The following is a 20,410-nucleotide window of genomic DNA, read 5'->3' as shown; positions in this document are numbered from 1 at the left end:
TTTTAATTTTTATTTTAGTGTCACAATGACAAACTGGTGATGTGTAGGAAATATTATGGTGTGAAGGGAATACACTTAAGTGGACAGAAAACAGCTGTTGAGTCAAGGAACACCACGTTTTTGGTTTTGTTGGTGAAATTTTAGACAATGTGATACAGAAATATGATCGGTCAGAATTATGATTAAATACACATGTACTGTATAGATGCACTGTTGTGTTATCTGTTGTCTGTACACTCCAGCGGTTGCACTGGACACATTCTTCAGAGTGAATCTATCCTTGTCTATGACTGGCAGCCCGACAAAACCAGAGGAAGTTATTGAGAAATGGGTAAGAGACTCACACGACTGCAGGAAAAAGCTGTTTTTACAACAAAAAAGGAAATATGTGCACACTAAATTATTGTCTTTTGGAAAAGTTAAAAGAACAGCTGGAGGTGAATGCCACCATAGAAGTACTGAATGTCATCATAAAGGAGAATGTAGGCAGGTGGGTCACACGATTTTCAAGTATTTTTGCAAAACTAAAGTAGCATCCTACAGTATGTTAAATATGTTTCACCTGATATTTAAGCTCTGGATGACTAATTGTTCGTCTGTAATATTTCATAGGAACATGGCAAATGGACTGATGGTGAGACAAGACAGATTAGATTAACATATAATGAGTTCTGTACATTTCAACCATATTTAATACGACTGCCATAACTGATGTTCACAATGTACCATCTCTCTACTCTCCTTTCTTTTAGATTTTTAACAGCCAGCCAAAACTGTAGGTTATTATAAAAGATTTATGTTGCAGAAAAATACCGGATCTGCTTGCTTTCTATGCCACTAATTGCGTGTTTCATCCACAGGTATGACTGCACATTCAATGTCCAGGAATACAACATAAACCCTGTTGCAGAAATTATAGCTTATATTCATGCTGCCTTGACAGCAAAGTATGTAAATAATTCCATTATTATTCAAACTACGGAAGTGGCTATCAAGCACATAGGTAAGCTGGATATCTGTACACAGTTAAAGATATTAATTCATTTATGGAAAATAACTTTATATAATATTTTTCAGTGCCAGCAAACTGTTTGGAAGAAAATACTTCAACAATATACGGAGAATATATTTGGCCTGAAGCATTTCCACAGGAGAATCAAAAAATGGGATGCAATAAGCCAAAATCAAAAAGAGCCTACAGGCTTTGGTAAGATATTCACTTCCATTTATTCGGTGTATAAGATATAGGATCACACACAATTAAATCATCAAGATTATAATCCAAACGCTTGCCAATAAGCAGCCAAAACACTAATCCTCATATCATCACGCTGTCCAGTGTTTTATTGTCACTCATTATACAGCAGCAAATCACATAATGTAATTCATACAATAATAAAGCATAGTAATTTACAACTGTGAGAAAATGTTATAATGATGATTTATTCACACAAACCTGAATCGCCTGAGCCAACACTCCGATTGCAGGATTCTTTTTCTTTTTTAGATTGCTCTATTCGCTGGATCCTATTTATCTTAACCTGTTGCCATAGAGACAGCTCAGGGAGACAATTACAATGTCCTGTTTCCATTCGCTCCCCCACTCTGCACACACTGACCCCACACATGAAACACTGATGGAGCCCTGCCAGCCTGCAGCTCAGGCAAATAAAATCTATTTCCTATGGTTATTAGAGTAATGATCCATATCATCTCTACCAAATGTAATACAAATATCAGTCCAGGGACGACATGGGCAATCCGTTTTATGGTCCTATTAGTGAAGCTGTTAATGCTTGTTAAGACTGAATCATTAGCAGTGGACAGGTGTTTTTTATTGCTTTTCATCAATCTTTATCTTTACTTGAGGTCCAATACAAACATTAATTTTGAAACCGACCGGAGAGAAAAGGAATTGTCTCTGTCATTTATGTTCCCTCTGATTATCTCTTCAGTAAGTTAGACATTGAAACTGACACGACAAGCTGGGCTGATCCTGATATGAAAAATTGCAAGCAGCTTGTGACCATATCAGACCTCGACAATATCACTGTCACTACTGGTAAGTAGTCACACACTCAGTCTGAACTTTCATTACTTGTTCATTAAGATAATATAAACATGTTGCTGTCCTTGTTTGTTCCTTTTCCTTCCATCGAAACTAAATCACAAGGAGGAAAATGTGGCCTTAAACACACAAAAAAGCATTAGTGGTCACCTATTGAAAAAAAAAAAATCCACTTTTTAATGTCTTTTATATAAACATGTGTCCTCTCTGTGTAAAGAGATTCTGAACATTTCAGGAAAAAAGAATTGCTCACTTTTTGTCCTGATCCATTTATATAAAAACCTGGTCTGAAAATGAGCTGATCAGATTTGGGTCACTTTATGTCATAACGGTTTTTTGGCTTGTGTAACCATTAGCCAATAACCAACCAAGGTAACCCCCTCCCCACACAACATATCACCTGAATCTTCTCCTAGAGCACCATTGTGTTCTTTTTAAACAATTATCTCTCAGAGGGGAGTGACTCCTTATTTTCATCTAAAGTAACAGACAGAAAATCAGCACTTTTGAAACAGGGCTGAAACAGAGGGGATTATGGGATGCTGCAATGATCTGTTTGGTATTTCAAACCAAAAACTTCAGAGACTTGTTTTGTATATATCTGAGACCTATAATATATTGATGAAAAACAGTATAATAGGGGACCTTTAATGACATCTTTGATTTCTAGGTAACGCAGCTGGGGTTGTGGACATGATTCAGGACCTTATAGATGTCCAGTTGGATGACAGTGAAAGTGAGCTCTCTTCCTCTGAGCTGGATACTGTGGTGGATAAGCTCCGTGAGGTGGTTCACATCAGCGGCACCACACCTGCTGTTGGTGCAAACATCGTCAATATTGTAGCAAATATTCTGCTCTCTAAAACTGACCTCACTCCTGTGGCTGGCATGTAAGTGGATAGGGTCTGTTGCATCTCTGTGAATGTGATCAGCAGACATGTATATTCCTTTTAAATCCTGTCCTTTAAAATGTTGATGTTTTATTGTTACTCTCATTTTAATTTGTCTTTGGTAGTGTCCTTAATCTGACAGATACAATGGCGAACAATATGGACTTCCCAGAGGAATCAGTCAGTATAATAGCCCCCTCGATGGCCCTGTCCCTCATCAATGTAGATCGTAATAAATTCAGTGGCCTCACCTTTGGTGTCTCCTCAGTTTCCCCAACCCTGAATCCAGAGGTGAGACGCTACAAATGTTATATGCAATACATTTATAAACTGTACTACTGAGAAATATCCACAAGCAAAAAAATTGCCATTTTTCAGTTTGTCTTTGAACTCCAAAAGTAACTCAACCTAACATTTCCTGTTTCATTAATGCCCTGAAAGAGTCACATATAGCTTTTAAGGAAATGATAAGAACTGGTTGTATTAGACACTTTTTTTAGACTCCAATTTGATCTGCTTTTCCCAGGTTTTTGTCAACCAAAACTTTGAGAGTGAACCGCTCCCTGCCACAAATGCAACCATCTCTCTGCCTTCTGAACTCTACAACTATTTCCCTCCTGGAGAAAGAAATACGACTCGTATTCAGTTTCAATTCTATGCATCAAACGAGCTCTTTCAGGTACTTTCTGTTGTTTGTATTTGTCATCTTGTTTTGTTATTGTTGCTTTTTTCTCCCATTTAGATTTCCAGTATACAAAACCTTACGCAGACCAAATCATTCTTACAGTTGTGACAAAATAAGCCAAGCTGCAGTCTTGCAGAGAGTCAAATAAGAAGATTGACACTAAACCTATTTCTGTGCAATAAATATAAAGTTAAAGCCAGGATTTAAATAGCTTAGCTTAGCTACTAACCTGAGTCCAAAGCTAAAGAAACGCCTATACGCATCTCACTATTAAAACGTTTTAAAACTGTCAAATATTGGTTATCTTGTGAGAAAGAATGAGGATATGTTTATTTTTAGGGGTGTAGAGGATTCTACATAGATACTTACTAACTGTTTCCAGGCTTTGTGCTAAGCTAAGCTAACTAGCTGATTGCTATACTGTCAAAACAGTCTCACGGCATTTCGTGTTTTATAGTCACGAAATGAATCTATTGATTCGTGTTCACCAACATGATTTTCGCATTTTTTTCATGTCACCCAGAACGATTTGAAAAGCAATGTAAATAATAACAAATTTGAAGGAAAAAGAGATACAAAAAATACAGATTTCAGTATTCTGACACAGAACGATTTTAGAAGCAATGTGTTTCTACTGGTTCGTGCCTTCACCAAATAACAACAAATTAGAGGGCTCTGAGCCCCATTTATTTTCCTCGCAGACGGCAAAAAAACTCAGACATTATACAATTTCAAATAAAAGGGTTAGGCTTAGGCTACGATATTGAGGAAGAAAAATGTTTTTATGAACCACACAGCTTCTGGTCTTCCAAGACCCGACCGGACAAAAAGACGTGGTGCAGGCACGAAATATAGGATACCAATAGAAATAAATTGCTTTTAAAATCGTTCTGTGTGACACGAAAAAATGCAAAAATCGTGTTGATGAACACGAATCAATAGATTAAATTAATTTCGTGACTATAACACGAAATGCCGTGAAACTGGGTTGTTCCTTAAGATTCATATTTACCACAGGGGAGTGGTATTACACATAATAATGTAACTCTCATTAAGAAACCATCAGCAAAATATGTCAAACTGCAAGGAAACAATTACAAGATAAATGTGAGACTTTAAACTAATTATATTTTCCCCAATGTTTAGAGATGAAGAATCAATTGTTGGACAAATCTGCTCTCTCCTACTGTAGCATATTTTATTGACCAATATCCTCCTTGCCTCTTATTGTGACCATTTTCTTTTTGTTAACAGGACCCATACACAAACAATGCAACTCAGAGCAGCTGGCAATTGAATTCCTTTATAGTATCTGCCAGTATCAATAACAGCATGGTCAGAAACCTCACGGATCGAGTGGTGGTGACCCTCAGCCATCAAACAGCCATAAAGGTTAATGGATACATTCACCAGCAAGAACAAGGGTTTTGTAATTCAGTCTTATAATATCATTATTACGTTTTTTCTTACAGCCAGGGGACAAGGTGCAGTGTATGTTTTGGGATTTCCAGAAGAATGGTGAGTTAATCATCATTTATTATGTGTTTCAGCTGGATTTAGACGATTTACAGCAATTGACATGTTTTTTTTTTTAATCAGTAACATAAATAAATAAAGACCCCTAAACACAGGAAGCATTGTGTGTGTGTGTGTGTGTGTGTGTGTGTGTGTGTGTGTGTGTGTGTGTGTGTGTGTGAGAGACAGGTGGGCAGGGTGGTTGGAACAGCAGAGGATGTACAACCCACAGTATTTCTGATTATCAGACCAGCTGTCTCTGTGATCACCTCACACATTTCGCTGTGCTCTTGGTGAGTCATTGCCTTGCTTTTTTTTTTTATAAATCAAACCAGGGAACAGAAACCCACACAAGCAGCAACACACTGTGTGCAATCTGGCCAGTTGCTGCACTACATTGTTTTCTGCCAATTAAACAACAAGCTGTTACAATGTTGGGATTTTATTTGGAATCATAAAATCATTTTCAAATAATTATGATCAGATTAGTTTGAACAGCTTCCTTTAGTGTTTGTTTGGATACGACCATTAGGGAACTTCAAACACAAGTTAACAACACATTTTGTTCTGTTTTCGTGGTGTGTTTCAGGATGTATCGAGAACGCCCATAGGTGAAGCTGACAGTCAGATTCTGACAGTGATCTCATATCTTGGTTGTGGTATATCTGCCATATTTCTCGGAATCACTCTTCTCACCTACCTTTCTTTTGAGTAAGTCACTCAGTCTGAGATATACTTTCACATTGTAAAAGATTGATATGGTAGAGAACATATTTAAGCGAAGATTTTGCTGTAGTACTCAACAACACTCATTACATAAATGAATGTTTAAGCATTACTGTTTTAATTTCATTTCAGGATTTGTTAATAAAACACTCTACATACTATAGTTGCCTATTTGCATTAGGATGAAATCCAGATACCTTTTACAAGATTTTAGACTTTTCATTTATCGTTTAGGCTGAGTTGTTCGCTGTGTGTTGAACACTTTAGGAAGCTCCGGAGAGACTACCCATCTAAGATACTCATCAACCTGTCGGCTGCCCTGCTGGGGTTGTGCATGCTCTTCCTTCTGAACTCCTGGCTCTCTTCCTTCTCAAACTATGGGCTTTGCATCGCCACTGCTGCAACGCTGCACTACTTCCTGCTGGCTTCTTTCACCTGGATGGGCCTGGAGGCCGTGCATATGTACTTCGCACTTGTCAAGGTCTTCAACATCTACGTTCCCTCCTACATCCTCAAGTTCTGTGCTGCAGGATGGGGTGAGACACAACTTTAAATAATGCTAACTCTAATAAAAAAAGTCCAGTCGGGTTGATTTGGGTTCAGGAGAGGATTTTGATTAATTTGGATCAAGAAGCTGGGGTTTGGTTGGGCAGCCCTTTGTTTAAGAGGATCAATACTTTTCAATCATTTCAAAGAGCTATATAATTTATTATATAGAAAATAGGAATGTCCTTGAGAGAAAAAGTTCCATTTATAACCCATTTAATATTTATTTGTTCGTTATACATCATTAAAAACGTCATCTTTCCACGTTGAATTATTTCTTCACATTCTAATAAATTACACATAACTGCATAATCAGTTGACCTGTGAGTTTGGCTAGCAATTAAAAAGACCCATTTTTCTGCATTTGAGAATGAATGTCACAATCGCAAACTGCAACAGACAGAAACTCAATATTGTATTCTGTTTTGTCACAGTGTTATGATATTTTCTTAACTCTAAATGAATTGTATTTTTGTGTTCTCATAGGTATTCCTCTGGTGATAGTCAGCCTGGTCCTGGCTATAGATAAAGATGCTTATGGCAGCGCTGAGCCTATAGAAACTGCAGGGATGCTTAAGTCCACCGACCAATTGTAAGTACAAGCACTGGGCTGTATTGAAACACGTCATTTGAGTGTCTTATAACATAAATGAAAAATGAATTGTTGATGTCATTTATCCTATCCCAGTGTTCTGACCAATTATCCAACCCTCTCCCTCCTGCAGCTGCTGGCTGCAGAATGACGTCTTCTTCTACGTGACGGTGGTGGCATTTGTCCTGCTGATCCTGTTGTGCAACGTCTCTGTGTTCGTCGTGGTTCTGATCCAGATCCGACACATGAGGACCAATAAACGGTCAACAAGCAGCCCCAACTCTCTGCAAGACATGAGGGCGGTGGCCAGTCTCACCGTCCTGCTGGGCCTGACGTGGTCAATGGGCTTTTTTTCATTTGGGCCAGGCAAAGTGGCCATGATGTACCTGTTCTCCATATTCAACACCTTGCAGGGTAAATATGAGCTGTAGCTGGTCATTAAGCAGTCATTAGTTACGGACGGGCCAATCATCTTCAAATAGTCTTGTCCAGACTCTGTTATTTTGCATTTTTCTTTCAAAAGGTCAGACTTACTCGTTGCTTTAAAAAAAAAGCATGTGTATCTCCTCGTTTTTTTTTTAAACACAACACACTTTGAGAATGCAAGATAATACATGAAAATGCAATTATGATATAAAACAAACTGCAAAGAAAAATGTCTAAATAATGCTGTTGTATTTCACAAATGTCTACTATATCTGCTCTTTTGTCCTAGGGTTCTTTGTCTTTTTGTTCCACTGTGTGATGAAGGAAAATGTGAGGAAACAGTGGAAAATCCACTTGTGCTGTGGACGTTTCAGACTCAGTGATTACTCAGGTACATATTGTTTATAGGAAGAACATATTGCAGTTTATTGGACAGATGGTTTGAAGTGTTCTGGAGGATGCATTGTTTTTTCTCTTTCTTGTCCCCTGTGTGTGCAGACTGGAGCCACTCTGTGACCATGGGCGGCAAAAATAACCATCTTGTTAACTCTGACTCAGTCGCTTCTGACGAAACCTCCACCAACAGGAAGGTCTCTGACTCCTCCACAGGATCTGCACCAAACCACCACCAGAGGGCGTGAGCCAGCCTCTGTGTGTGCTAATGTGTACAGTGCAGCTTTACTTACCCTCCAAGGTCCATTCTGCAAACACTGATAGCAGAAAATAGAGCAGCTGGTTGGCTGTTATTATAGGCAGGGGAATAGCAAATAAACCACAAGTTCAACGAGGTACAATGTGTCTGTGGACACTCCTGAATGCTTATCATAGCCAGGAAAATAATCATTATACTGCGCTGACTGTCAGGTCAAAGGACAGTAAAGGTGTGCTATAAAAAATGCATCTTCAAAAGCCTTCAATCTACATCTCACATTTAAAGTTTATATTACTGCTTTCATCGTAGAGCTGAGTGGCTGATGCTTAAAAAGAACATTTTGTGTTTGTAAAACCTGAATAGTAAATTCATGAGTGATGTCTATGTGGCACAGAAGCAGTTTTAAATGTAATAGAAATGTTATATAAAGAGCGGCATCTGTAACCTAGAACTGTTGTCTAGTACAGTTTGTGAGAAATTGTAGTTAATTATATACTTGAATGCGCAATTTGTAAGACATAACACCATCGTGTGCTTCTTCTGACCTTTAAAATGATAGTATTCATGATGGTAAGGCTAAGGTATTTTTGAATGTCAATGCTATCAAAATATAGGTGTAAGCTTTCTGAGCATCTAAAAGTAGCTTTCTTTCCTGTGTAATGATTTGACTGTTAAATAAAGTAACTGACTACAACTGAGTTAAATCATAGTGTGGTAAAATGGTATGATTATCTTCTCCTATCTTTATTTACTGATATCCTGTATAAAATGTTGAAATGATCAAAATATATATGTTTTGCTTACATCAAATCTACACAATTAGCAAACAATTATTAGCCTGATTGCTTCTTTATAAATGTGTTTCTTATTTGTGTAGGTTTTCAAAGGTGATATTGCCACCCATATCTGTGGTTAAGGTTTGACAGACAAAATGTGAGCAGGAACAAAAACATTTGTTATTATTACAGCAAGTATGGAGGAAATACTTACTACTGAGTGAATGCAGTTGGAATAATGAGAACCAACCACACAAGCCATGAATGGGTTCTTCAGGTCCATTTAATGAATACAATTTTGTTTTTGTTTACTAGGGAACACGTTAATGAGATTTAACTTTATTTTCAAGCCTCTCTGACTGGCAGATAACTGTGCAGCTTCTGTTAAACTGTTGTAACTCTTTGACAGTGCGACAGAGGAATGTTTTAATAAGATGTCAGTCAGTTTCTGGAGCAACTTGCTGGATGGCATTCTGTTCATAGCTGTCTGTGTTCTGTAAGCACACCCTGCTAGTCCAACACAACATGTTCCTCTGGAGGCTCAGTGAAGGAAGTATGTTGCCGTAGAAGAGACAAGGTTCTTAAAATCTTATCAATCACTCTGATGTTTAAACTTAAGATAGGGGACATTTTTTACAACCATTTTGACGGCTGCTTAAGTACGTGAACATCATCAGCTTTGATCCTCCGGTAAATGTAAGGACGCACTCACTGGTCATCTTTGTTCAATCATCAGGTCAGGTAAGAGATAAGCAAGTTATTTGAACTGAAACTATAATTCAGTTATTCACAACAGCATTTAAATTACGTTTGTTTCAATCCACTAAGCGCTTGTTAATTTTCACTTTACTGTATACCTCTGTACTATACTTCATATCGTTTTCAGTTACAGTGGCAGAGATGTTTCCCCCAAGTTAGGCCCCATCAATAGTGCAATTCAGCCTCTTTTTTAAACATCCTGCCATGCAAACTAACACAATATATCATTTACTAAGTCATTTTTAAATGTCCAAATACAATGGCAAATTAAGAACTGCATTTTGCGAGATGTTAACATGTTTCTAAGAATAGATTTGTTGATGTTATAGTAAACATATTGTGCCCCAAAAGGGATTTCCATGCACTCTAACATATACGTGTATTAACAATAAAAGTGTCACTCATACAGTTTTTATTAAATGTTTGTAACTCTATGTGAAGTGAACTACAATCGGTCTGCTTCAGGGACAAGTCAGCAGTGAGTCATCCTAAACACTTAAATATTTGGATTATTAGTGGCTCCAGGGAAACAATAAACAAAATAACATGTCATTACAATATGCAAAAAAAGACCAACTGAAATGTGTACTGTTTTGTAAATGATATTAAACACAGTTGGATGTTTCTTGTGAAGTAAACAACCTGTTTTGGGGTTTCAGTCACAGCTGACCATGGAGGACAGAACAGACAGTCCCATAGCTGTGAAGGTGGAGGAGCACTCTCGGTGCGTCATCCTGACTTATTTCCAGGGGGACATCAACAGCATGGTGGATGCTCACTTTAACCGTGCTCTCAGCAAAGTCTGCAAGGCCAAGGCGCCGGGAGGAAAGACAAAGAAAATCCGCAAAACTATTAAACTGGGTAAGCAGACAAAATCAACAGTGTATGACCGACCTGACTACAAACAGGACAATCCATTTAATCCTCACTCCTTTCTGTGTCCACCTCAGAAGACAACAGCCCTCAGGGGAGACCTGCTGACTGTTTCTCAGACTCACAGGGCCCCCCCGCAGCAGGACGGCTCCTCAACTTCAGCCCTGTAGAAGACACTCCTGGATCGTGGTCCTCGTTCACCACCAGGGCGGGAGAGGGCCCGGGGCTGCCGTCTATCGCCTACTCTCTGTCCCCAGAAGGGCTGAGTCTTACTGGACAGCAATACGCCACATCCCTGCTGAACCTGCTGCATATTGACCAGGGGCAGATGGGACCCAGCATGGCCTCCAGCTCCAAAACAGATCTGCACCCCAGCTGGACCATGCCTCAGGGATTTAGAGACCCTGGGGACCCCGCTGTGGGCTTTGAACATGGTGAGCCTTCAGCTGTAACATATTTAATGTCTTTCAACCAATATTAATAAAAAGCTTGCATAACAAACTCAGGATCTGGATGTAGACATTTGGAAGGCATGGAGAGTCTAACAAACAATTTGAAGTTGCATTGTGGGAAGTGTAGTTTCGGGCATTTTAGCATCTTGACATGAATACAGCCTCAGCTGAACCATATTTAACTCTTGTAAGCCTCCACATTTTAAGGGAAAACTACATTTCCTAAGCTTGAAATATTAGACAGTTGCAAAATGTCCCTTAATAAATTACCTGTTCTTCCTGGTTTTGAGCATAATGTGCAGCTATGTTTGTGTCGTGTCAGATAAAGTTGATGTAACAGTTATAGAACAATTATTAGATCTTCTTTTACTGGAAGGTATTAGTAGTTAATAAATAGTAAATTATAAAAAATTGTTACCAAACATAGAGAACATTTACTTTGATTTACACATGCGATTGTTACAATCATGTTGCTTAACTTAAAGTAACACAGTAGTTGTGTAATTATGTGCAAGGTTGAGCTAATAACCAGATAATAAAAAACCAATGATTTTAAAATCCTGTTCCTGAGTTATTTAGGAACTATAGGTAAGGTATTTGTTATTATCTTGATGGCAACTCCTCAGGTGTGCATCTCATTCTAAGAAATGCTGCCGTGTAAAATGGATGACATATTTGTATTACTGCTTATTTTTACACTGCATGCTTGTTCATTAGAGCTGCTTGGAAGTCATTGACATTTTGTCTCCTTTGGGACAGGACGGCGTCTGGAAAAGAAGGACTTATACTGGTATTGAGGGGAGAGGGGCTGCAGCAGCAGTGACAGGAAACACCACATACCTGTGGCTCTGCAAAGCCAACTGGCTTTCGGTTAAGCTGTCAGATATTCTCTCGACAAACAGGCGTCACTGAGTGTCACCTGAGAATACACACAGAAGAAACACTGCACGCTTCCATTCCCTTCTTTCCTTTTCTCAGTAAAAATGACCTCAGTACGTCAGCATGCACCAACTGGAACAGCCTTCCTGAAAGGGAACAGGCTCTGATAAACCTGTTCTGCAACTATGTCGCTCTTCTTGTATCTCGGAGCAGAGTATATATTGTTGCTTCTGTTGGATGAAGGGCATTTTCTTGTGCCCTATAAGGCACTTATTTTTGTGGGCCCACACAGGGAAATACACCAGTGTTACAGAAAGTGTATAATAATGAAGGTTAATACCTGTCTGCGGTTCATCTCTATAACTTTTAGTTGCTGTGAGTATATTTAATTTTCAAAAAACAAAAAAATGAAGGATATTGATGTTTTGTTAATTACTTTTTTCTGTATATCAACCTTGTTGTGAATTGTAAAAACAAATTGAAACATATACAATGTGAAATAAATAACTGAGCACACAAACACAAACATATCAATCATCATTCTCAATGTGAAGTTCTCTCAATAAAGAAAATGTAATTGTTTAAAGAAAGGAGCATCAAACATCAAACTATACAAAATTAACAACACTTACAATTGATGTTATTCGGGGTTAGATGTTTGATGTACAAATACAAAACAAATATGATCAGTGGTGGAAAGACACCGTTTCTGGACTACTGAAATAATGTATAATGTATACATTGCTATTCTTCACTTATATGTATCGAGTATTTTAACTGTGTGTTATTTTATAATTCTACTCCACTACAATTCAAGGAGAAATGTTTTTACTTCATTAGAAAAACCTGACAGAAGTCGTTTGCACTGCTACTTTTCATGTTGATAGTTATTGAAAACAAATACTCAAATGATAAAATGGGATTCATTATTCTAGTTTAAACTACACAGAAGTAAAAGTAGCTTCCCATAACCCAATTCCCACATTAAGGTAGTCTAGCACTAACATGATAATGTATAAATGATGTTCCAAACATATCTACTGTGTGTCTTGACTGACAGAAAAATATTATATTATTTAAAAAGACATTATGAAATAAAACAGGTGTCGGGGAAAAACCTGCTATGGAATAAAAGAGGAAATAATAATCCCAGCCTTGAGATAGAATGACCTTTCACAGTGTCATGGTTACACTATATGTGATTAGGTCTGTGTTTACTCCTATGACTCCTTCTTCCATGTCCTATAGTAGATTCAATATTGAGCCCTTTAGTTAATTTATATTTCCCCCACAAAGTAGTTGTAAAAAGTCCTGCTGCCGTGTGAGGTCTATGGAGCAAACCCATAAGAGCTGCCGAAGAGTGCACTCAGAAAGAGAATGAACCAATGGATAAGTTTGATGCTGCGTTCACATTCAAATGAGTCTACAAACTTTCTTTTGAGGATACGCAACTCACACAATCATTATCATCCCTTATTTCTATATCTCTTCTCACCTATTTGTCTTATTTGACCTCTTATCACATCATTTAACACAAGAAGGGGATGATCCAAAAGTAGCATAATAAAAAACGTGAAAACTGCAGTGGATATTTTTGAGAAGGTTTGTTGTCGTTATTGGAGCATGTCGACACCTTTAGTTTGGCTGTTTGATGAATGCTTTGTGAGGAGGTTTATTATGGGTTAACACCTCTTGAAAAGGCGTGAATGGTGGAGGTAGACAATATATTTGTAGCTTATTTTGACTTCAGAAAAAAGGAAGTTAGAAGGAAAGTAGGTCATGACGTAAAGTCCAGATGAATTCTGTCATTATATGTTTTTTTGCTTGAAAACATTTACTGTATATATATATATATGCTGTACCTACTGATTGAGTATGTTGTATGTAGTATGCAGTATTTAGTCTACAGCCATAGCAACTCTCTGAGGCCGCATAGTTACAGTGGGGATTTTAAATAAATACATCCTAAAAAGCTTAGTCTTACAAAGATAACCTGCTGATATTTACCATGTTCTACCATGTTCTTCTAAAGTATGCTTACTAGCAGTTAACACAAATTACAGGTGAGAATAGTTGGAAAGTTAAAGAGGCCCTTTTACAAGGGATTTTCCCTTTCCTGTAGTGTGTTATATAGGGTTGTGTGCATGTAAATGGTCTACAAAGACTAAAATCCCAAAGTTCCCTCCAAAGGGATTTTCTCTCCCCTCCTGCCTGAAACGCCTCAATTAGACTCCTTTGTTTACTTCTGTAACATAGTGACATCACTACGTTACATTCATGCTTCTATTGGATAGTGCTCCAACACATTGTATGTGATGCTACGGGGCGGGACATCTCTAAATGGTTGACCAATCACAACAGAGCCAGCCAGATCCAATCAGAGCAGACTGGACTAGGAATATTTCTGATGATGAATCTATTTCTACCAATATGACAGCCAGATAACGAATCTGTAACACCATGTTAAGTCGATGAGTCTGATATTATCCTGCATAGTGAATCAGAGGTACATGACGACAGTAGCACCATTTGACTGCACACACCATTCATAGCCCAGATGGAGGAGTAGACATCACCACATGGTGAGCGTGGACCATTGATGATACTGTGTTGTTATTATTAGTCCCTCCCATCTGGTACCACATTGAGTGAGTAACGAAATGGTCCTACTGTGCACTGTTGACAACGGGCTTATGGACCCCAACTCAGGTGCGTTAGTGGATTAGAGGCCATTTGATGTGTTTGTGCTCAGTGGGCAAACACCTCATAATCAGTCCAAGACTCTAACCAACGCCTGTGTTGAAAATGGAATAATGCCGGAGCAGGGAAACACTTTAACTGTGATATATGAGGAACATACATACAACACATATGCTGGAAAGACATTATGCAAAAAACGATATGTGCATTGGATGCCTACACAGTCTATATATAGATGTATCTATCTTCTTACCCAAGCAGGATCCGTGCAACATCTGATGCACATAGGAAAAGAAGCCTTACGAAGGAGGCCTGAAAATGGTGACTTCTGCTGACTGTATAGTTGTGCACACCTCTGTGATACATGTAACATAAAAAGAGAAGAATGTAGTTATATGTGTGTTGCATTCAGGAATATACCAATTGGAGGGTCAGTGGATCGATCCCGTCAATATCATTTGTTGTACCATAGCGCATATTTTCTAAGATATTCTATTGAGGTATTTGTCTGAAATGGTTCAGCACTCAAAGTCTTTACGTTGTTAATTCATCCCTCCATTCCCTGACCTTTTCTTCTGTATCAGCCATATTTGATCTTTCTTTTCAATATCTTCCAATTGATAAGGATTCCTATGTTTCTTGCAACAGATAATGTTCTTTTACAGGAACAATAAAAAAGCACACAACTGATAAAGTAAATAACAAAAAAGCCCCCTAATACAAAATATTTTAGACAGCTTCCTGTTGTTGGCTATACCTGCAGGTGTAAAAAGATAAACAGTACATCTGCAGTGAAAAAAACAAAAAAACCTTGCATTCTTCCAACTCGATAACAGCAATTAATTCTTCTTTGCCTTACAGGGCTCATTTGGAAAAAGTGATGAATAATAGCCAGATAATTAACAATTTAAAAAATATTAAAGAAAGCCGAATGGTAACACAAAAAATATATGCAGGCATGGATTGAGCAGCCCATGCAGACGTGAAACCATAATCCCTCTTCCTCTCTTGTGTCAGACATCAGGCTGATCAGAGGGTCCATGGAGGAAAGAGGACGAGGAGATTAGGTCTGCACTGATGACTGCCTGTTGAGCTTCCAACCAGCAAGTGATAGTGACTGCACAGCGAGAAGAGGGGGCATTAAGTGTTCATGGGAAAATGGTCGCTATGTCTATGTTCCAGCTGACACCAGTAGCATTTGAGATGTACAGAGATCTCCCTGTGACTACAGCGTTAAAGAGCAGAATTACGTCAATCCCTCCAGTCATACATCCACTGGAATTTCACATGAATACATCTGGTCTTCACAGAACCAGCGGTGTTGCTCGATGCAAACACGCTAAGAGATCTAGGGTGTGCACAGGAATATAGAAAGTGTAGTGTTTCAGTGTCAGATAAAAATAATAAGGATTGTATTTACTCGGTTATTAGTGTTTGCTTTCTTTCATCTGGGTCTATTTCTTTCAATTTTGATGATAAATAATAAAGCAGAAACAAAAGAGAAGGACATGTCTAAACAACTATTTTTTTCTTTTTTCTTTGGGGGGAGTGCACATGTATTAACATGCAACATGAACTGAACCTTGAAAACAATTCACTGCATTCAATGCAGAAACGAATGGGAACTAGTGGAACTGTGCAAAATGGTTAATGAAATCTAAATTAGAAAGAAATACACAAACACTTGAATTTTGCCTTAAAGTTATTGTGGAAGTAAGTTTATTGTGAGACAGGCTGTGCAGAAAAGAAAATGCTGAACAGGTGTGAAACTCTCTTTTTATGTGACTCAATGTGCTCTATTGAAGCAGCTGTACACTGCAGCAGTCTGGCACAGACAGCAGCAATGAATAAGAAATGCAAAGCTTAGCAAATTCATGCAACCAAAGTTTGTATTTCTGGAGCGTAACACCCTGACTAAATCTCTCCAGTGTGACTGGAGAATTTAAACTTCATCTTGCGAAAAACTAAATCTGGCCTACATCGGCAATGAAAAATCCTAAAAAGTACAAGAAAATCACTGTAACAATGCAAAAATGTGTGCGTCTCGAAATGAGCTCAAGCACAACGACTTGGAAGGCAATGCATTTTCTGCTAGAAAGCAATAGATTTAGGGGATTAACTCTATTTACACAGGCCATTGAGTTCAGAGGAATTCATTATAATAGCTGGAGGTTCTTAGAAAGGAAATAAAAGACAAACAGAAAAAACAGAGTCTTTGCGTTGCACAGAAAAGGGTGGGTGGGGGGTTACATTATAGGGTGCAGTTATAAGAAGTCCGCAGGGCACACACTAATAAGTGTCACATATCGGCCATGCTGTGGTGGGGCTCTGCAGGACTTGGTGTTTCTCTCCAGCCCTCTGCTCTCCTCTCTCTGCTATGGTCGTCGACACACGCGGCTGTAACTTCAGCACCACAGACAGTTCCGGGTGCGGCTCCAGCCTGGGCGGGCTGAGCCGGACCGGCCACACGGTGGTGGCAGTATGCCTCGGATTCATCTTGGTGACGGGAATCCTCAACAATGGCCTCGCTCTTCTTATCTTTGCAAAGTTTCGCTGCCTTTGGACGCCGATCAATGTCATCCTGTTGAACATCAGTCTGAGCGACGTTCTCGTGTGTGTTTTCGGCACACCGCTCAGTTTCGCTGCGAGTGTGCACGGGAGATGGCTCATTGGAGAGTCCGGCTGCAAGTGGTACGGGTTCGCAAATTCCCTCTTTGGTAAGTGCGAGGGGTTCAGATATACCACGTTTTGTCTGTTTGATTTGATCTCCAAACCACCTGTTTTGAATTAAAGAAATCATAAAAGTTAAATTCTGATTGGCCATCCACTTGAGTATTTGACAGACTCATATTTTAACCTGATTGGCAGTATACATGAAAAGTCAAGAAAGTTACAAAGAGTCATCCTGTGAATGTGTGTACTTAAATGAATGGTCATTAACTTCAAAACCAAGCTTCAAGCTTCAAACCTCATGGGGTGCAACAGGAAAAGGCAGTGGTCCCAAAAGTCATCAGGATTTAGTGTGGGAACCATAAATGTATGCACAAAATGTCATTGCACTCCGGAAAATTGTTACTGAGATATTTCAGTATGGAATAAAGTGGTGGACTGACATTATTGATCATGATGGCTGAAAGGCAAAGGGAATTACTATTCTTTAACATCTTGTGATATTTTATGTGGGATGTTTCATTGAAGAGAGAGACACACATTCAATGGAGGCACAGAGCTGGTCCTATGAGTCAGTAATAATTACACTGATAGCTTACATTATATGTAATGCCTACAATAGAGATTATTATGATGATAGTGGCCTCGTCCTTATTTTACAGTGAATTAAGTCCAAGCAGTACAACACTAAACCATGGATTCATCAGAATCAGAATCAGAAACAGGTTTATTGCCAGGTAAGTTCACACATACGAGGAATTTGACTTGATGTCATGGTGCAGACATAAAATATAAAACAAGAAATCTAATATAACACTAAAAATCTTTAAGGACACCGTAATAAAATATAGTTAAATAGCAATAAAATAAAGCAGTAATTTACATGGAAATANCTCACACACACACACACACACACACACACACACACACACACACACACACACACACACACACACACACACACACACACACACACACACGTCTTTTCTGCAGCTTTAACAGTTTGGTTTACTAAATAATCTATTTCTTGTCTTTTAGAAAAAGGTTACACGTATTAAAACAACCTCCCGCTGTAATTTATTTTTGATCCGATAGTTCCTGCTGCTCTATTTCCTCATTTTTATTTAGTTTCCACCCCTTCCTGTATGGATTAAATAAAGTATAATATAAAGAAGAGATGAGATTTCTTTATCTATTTATAAATTAAACTATTAATAAATCAGTATCTATTTACAAGAGTGTCAAATGGGGCGTTCCCCCGGCCTCCTCCCTCCTACTGACTCCATGGTGCACGAGAAGAGGGAGGGGTCTCGCTGTTGGGACCAGAGCTCTATGATTTCTCTTTGCAGCGTATTTAGAAATAACTAGGACTCTGGTTAAGGTAGTTGTTGCAAATGTTTTAACGGTTCTTCCTCAACACGTTGTTTAAGATTTAAAGATGTTACAAATTGAAACCTTGATGTCTTCTTATCTTTTGCGCTGTATAACTTTCCCGTTGACAACATGATGCGCGCTATAGTGTGTGTGTGTTAGTGACTGCGACGTTATATATATGCAACCTGTGTGTGTGTAAAACCATCATGCTGCACTTGTGTACATTCGGTTAAAGAAAACAACGAAATATGAGCCTGATCACTGCATCTCTTTTTCAAAGCTATCTGAATAAAGAGTTTGACAAATATCTGACTTGGACTCATCTTGGGAGTGTAAGTGGGTTTGGCCCCACAGTAATATTTATATAGGTTAGAGATGAAAACGATATCATGCTGGGTCACTTCACTCCCAGAAATTGACAGCACGTCTCGATGCACCAGCGCAAACATCCTGGTTGCCAGAATAAATATCAGCTTTAGCAAATATTGGTACTGACTTTTTAAAGTTTGTCAGCTGACCAGGGTTGTTAAGTCTGACTTTCTATGGACCTGTTATACATGGTTAGTACTAAAAATGGAATGGTTTAACTACATTACAGTATAAGGAAAACAATAAAGCATTTAAACTGTGGACAGTATTCTGATCACAGAGAACTGCTCACCGTCTTTCTCTTTGCTCTTGCTGGACTCAGAGGGCAGAGGAGACACAGCCAGGACAGGACACATATCCTTGGATTTGGAGTCTCTCTTTCTCAAGGTGGCGGGCCCTGTCGGAGTGAGGGCTGGTTTCTGGATAGGTGGAGGTTTGGCTGACGAAGACCCGGGGGACGGGGGGCGCTGCTTCATCCCACCTGGTGAGGGCGGGCGCGTCTTGGAATTCTGCCTGTAAGAACAAAGTGCGAGCTGTTTGTGCTTTGTCATGAAATCAAGAGGGAAAGCAGCATCCAAACTCAGAAAACCTAAAGTCAAGTATCAATGAAGCCGTTTTGGAGAAGTAGTCGTACTTGGATGCCGTGGGGAGGGGGTCCTCTTTGGGCGCCGGTTTGCGGCCGGGACGGGAGGTCCTCTTTGGGCCGGTTGGGGCCGGGGGATGGTGAGCGGTTGCGTCCCAGGGTAGAAGATGGGGAGGCGCGGGACGTTGTCCTCCAGCTGCGACTGAATGACGCTTGTCCTTCGCTCGGGGATACTCGCCTCTGCTCAGTTCACCGGACCGGAATTTGACACTGATGTTGTAGATAACTAAAGGGATAGCTGTATGGTATGAATAAGTAGTTATTTAATTTATAAATAGATAAAGAAATAGTAAATCTCCAAAATTACTCACTTCTGATAAAAGTGATTCTATTATACTTTATTTAATCCAATACTGGAAGGAGGTGGAAACTAAATTAAAATGAGGAAATAGAGCGGCAGAGGAACTACTCGCGCAGATCAAAAATAATGCAGTGGGTCAGGTATTTGTTTTGTTGTATATATCGTCGTTACCTTGTATTCTCTACAAGGACAAGATTAAGACGCTTATTAAATTAATTTTAGTAACACCAATACTGTTACCTTTGAATTGGTGTTGTGTTTGGTTGTGTATAGTGAGAGTGTGTTTGTGTGTGATTGGTGTTGTGTGTGTGTGTGTGTGTGTGTAGTGTGTTGTGTGTATGAGCATGGTATGTGATAGATGTTGTTGTGGTGTGTGTGTGTGATGATCTCATTTGGTAGTGCAAAGAAAAATGATGGGCCGGCCATTTAATAGGTGGACCTATCAATGCATATTTGAATAATGATAATGTAGGGACCATACCTTTATAGGCTGATATTTGTATTTTTGTCTGTG

The 20,410-nt window shown here is 38.9% G+C and overlaps 3 protein-coding genes and 1 long non-coding RNA gene across 4 annotated transcripts in view; all 4 read left to right on the top strand.

Moving 5' to 3' along the window:
* The first annotated feature begins 292 nt into the window (after window positions 1-292).
* On the top strand, window positions 293-628 carry LOC104957979 (uncharacterized). The gene is made up of 3 exons (XR_799721.1): window positions 293-331; window positions 420-490; window positions 613-628. It is a non-coding gene; the product is annotated as an uncharacterized lncRNA (long non-coding RNA).
* A 4,742-nt stretch (window positions 629-5,370) lies between these two features.
* adgrg4a (adhesion G protein-coupled receptor G4a) lies at window positions 5,371-8,746 on the top strand. The gene is made up of 7 exons (XM_010785664.1): window positions 5,371-5,451; window positions 5,748-5,869; window positions 6,152-6,420; window positions 6,917-7,022; window positions 7,156-7,436; window positions 7,738-7,839; window positions 7,947-8,746. Exons 3-7 carry the CDS (start codon window positions 6,219-6,221, stop codon window positions 8,087-8,089), a joined length of 834 nt encoding a protein of 277 aa, XP_010783966.1. The 5' UTR covers window positions 5,371-5,451; window positions 5,748-5,869; window positions 6,152-6,218; the 3' UTR covers window positions 8,090-8,746.
* A 672-nt stretch (window positions 8,747-9,418) lies between these two features.
* Window positions 9,419-11,886, top strand: vgll1 (vestigial like family member 1). Its single transcript, XM_010785665.1, has 4 exons — window positions 9,419-9,617; window positions 10,295-10,496; window positions 10,586-10,942; window positions 11,720-11,886. Exons 2-4 carry the CDS (start codon window positions 10,307-10,309, stop codon window positions 11,755-11,757), a joined length of 585 nt encoding a protein of 194 aa, XP_010783967.1. The 5' UTR covers window positions 9,419-9,617; window positions 10,295-10,306; the 3' UTR covers window positions 11,758-11,886.
* A 5,030-nt stretch (window positions 11,887-16,916) lies between these two features.
* Window positions 16,917-20,410, top strand: part of tmtops3a (teleost multiple tissue opsin 3a) — a 9,061-nt gene continuing 5,567 nt past the window's right edge. Inside the window, exon 1 of the mRNA XM_010785666.1 lies at window positions 16,917-17,256. Within this exon, the coding sequence (XP_010783968.1) occupies window positions 16,917-17,256 (340 nt within the window). The remainder of the gene's footprint in view (window positions 17,257-20,410) is intronic.

This window comes from Notothenia coriiceps, unplaced genomic scaffold, assembly GCF_000735185.1.
Source record: "Notothenia coriiceps isolate Sejong01 unplaced genomic scaffold, NC01 NC01_scaffold00028133, whole genome shotgun sequence".
In the NCBI taxonomy this organism is placed as follows: Eukaryota; Metazoa; Chordata; class Actinopteri; order Perciformes; family Nototheniidae; genus Notothenia; species Notothenia coriiceps.
The sequence above is the reverse complement of the archived record's forward strand: the minus strand, read 5'-3'. Positions and strand labels throughout refer to the sequence as shown.

Excerpts from the sequence above, each read along its gene's own strand:
- adgrg4a (XM_010785664.1), top strand. The coding sequence starts at position 6,219 with ATGCTCTTCCTTCTGAACTCCTGGCTCTCTTCCTTCTCAAACTATGGG. Across the intron at positions 6,421-6,916 it reads GTTCTGTGCTGCAGGATGGG|GTATTCCTCTGGTGATAGTC; the intron begins GTGAGACACAAC and ends GTGTTCTCATAG. Across the intron at positions 7,840-7,946 it reads CAGACTCAGTGATTACTCAG|ACTGGAGCCACTCTGTGACC; the intron begins GTACATATTGTT and ends CTGTGTGTGCAG.
- vgll1 (XM_010785665.1), top strand. The coding sequence starts at position 10,307 with ATGGAGGACAGAACAGACAGTCCCATAGCTGTGAAGGTGGAGGAGCAC. Across the intron at positions 10,497-10,585 it reads CCGCAAAACTATTAAACTGG|AAGACAACAGCCCTCAGGGG; the intron begins GTAAGCAGACAA and ends TGTCCACCTCAG. Across the intron at positions 10,943-11,719 it reads CGCTGTGGGCTTTGAACATG|GACGGCGTCTGGAAAAGAAG; the intron begins GTGAGCCTTCAG and ends CCTTTGGGACAG.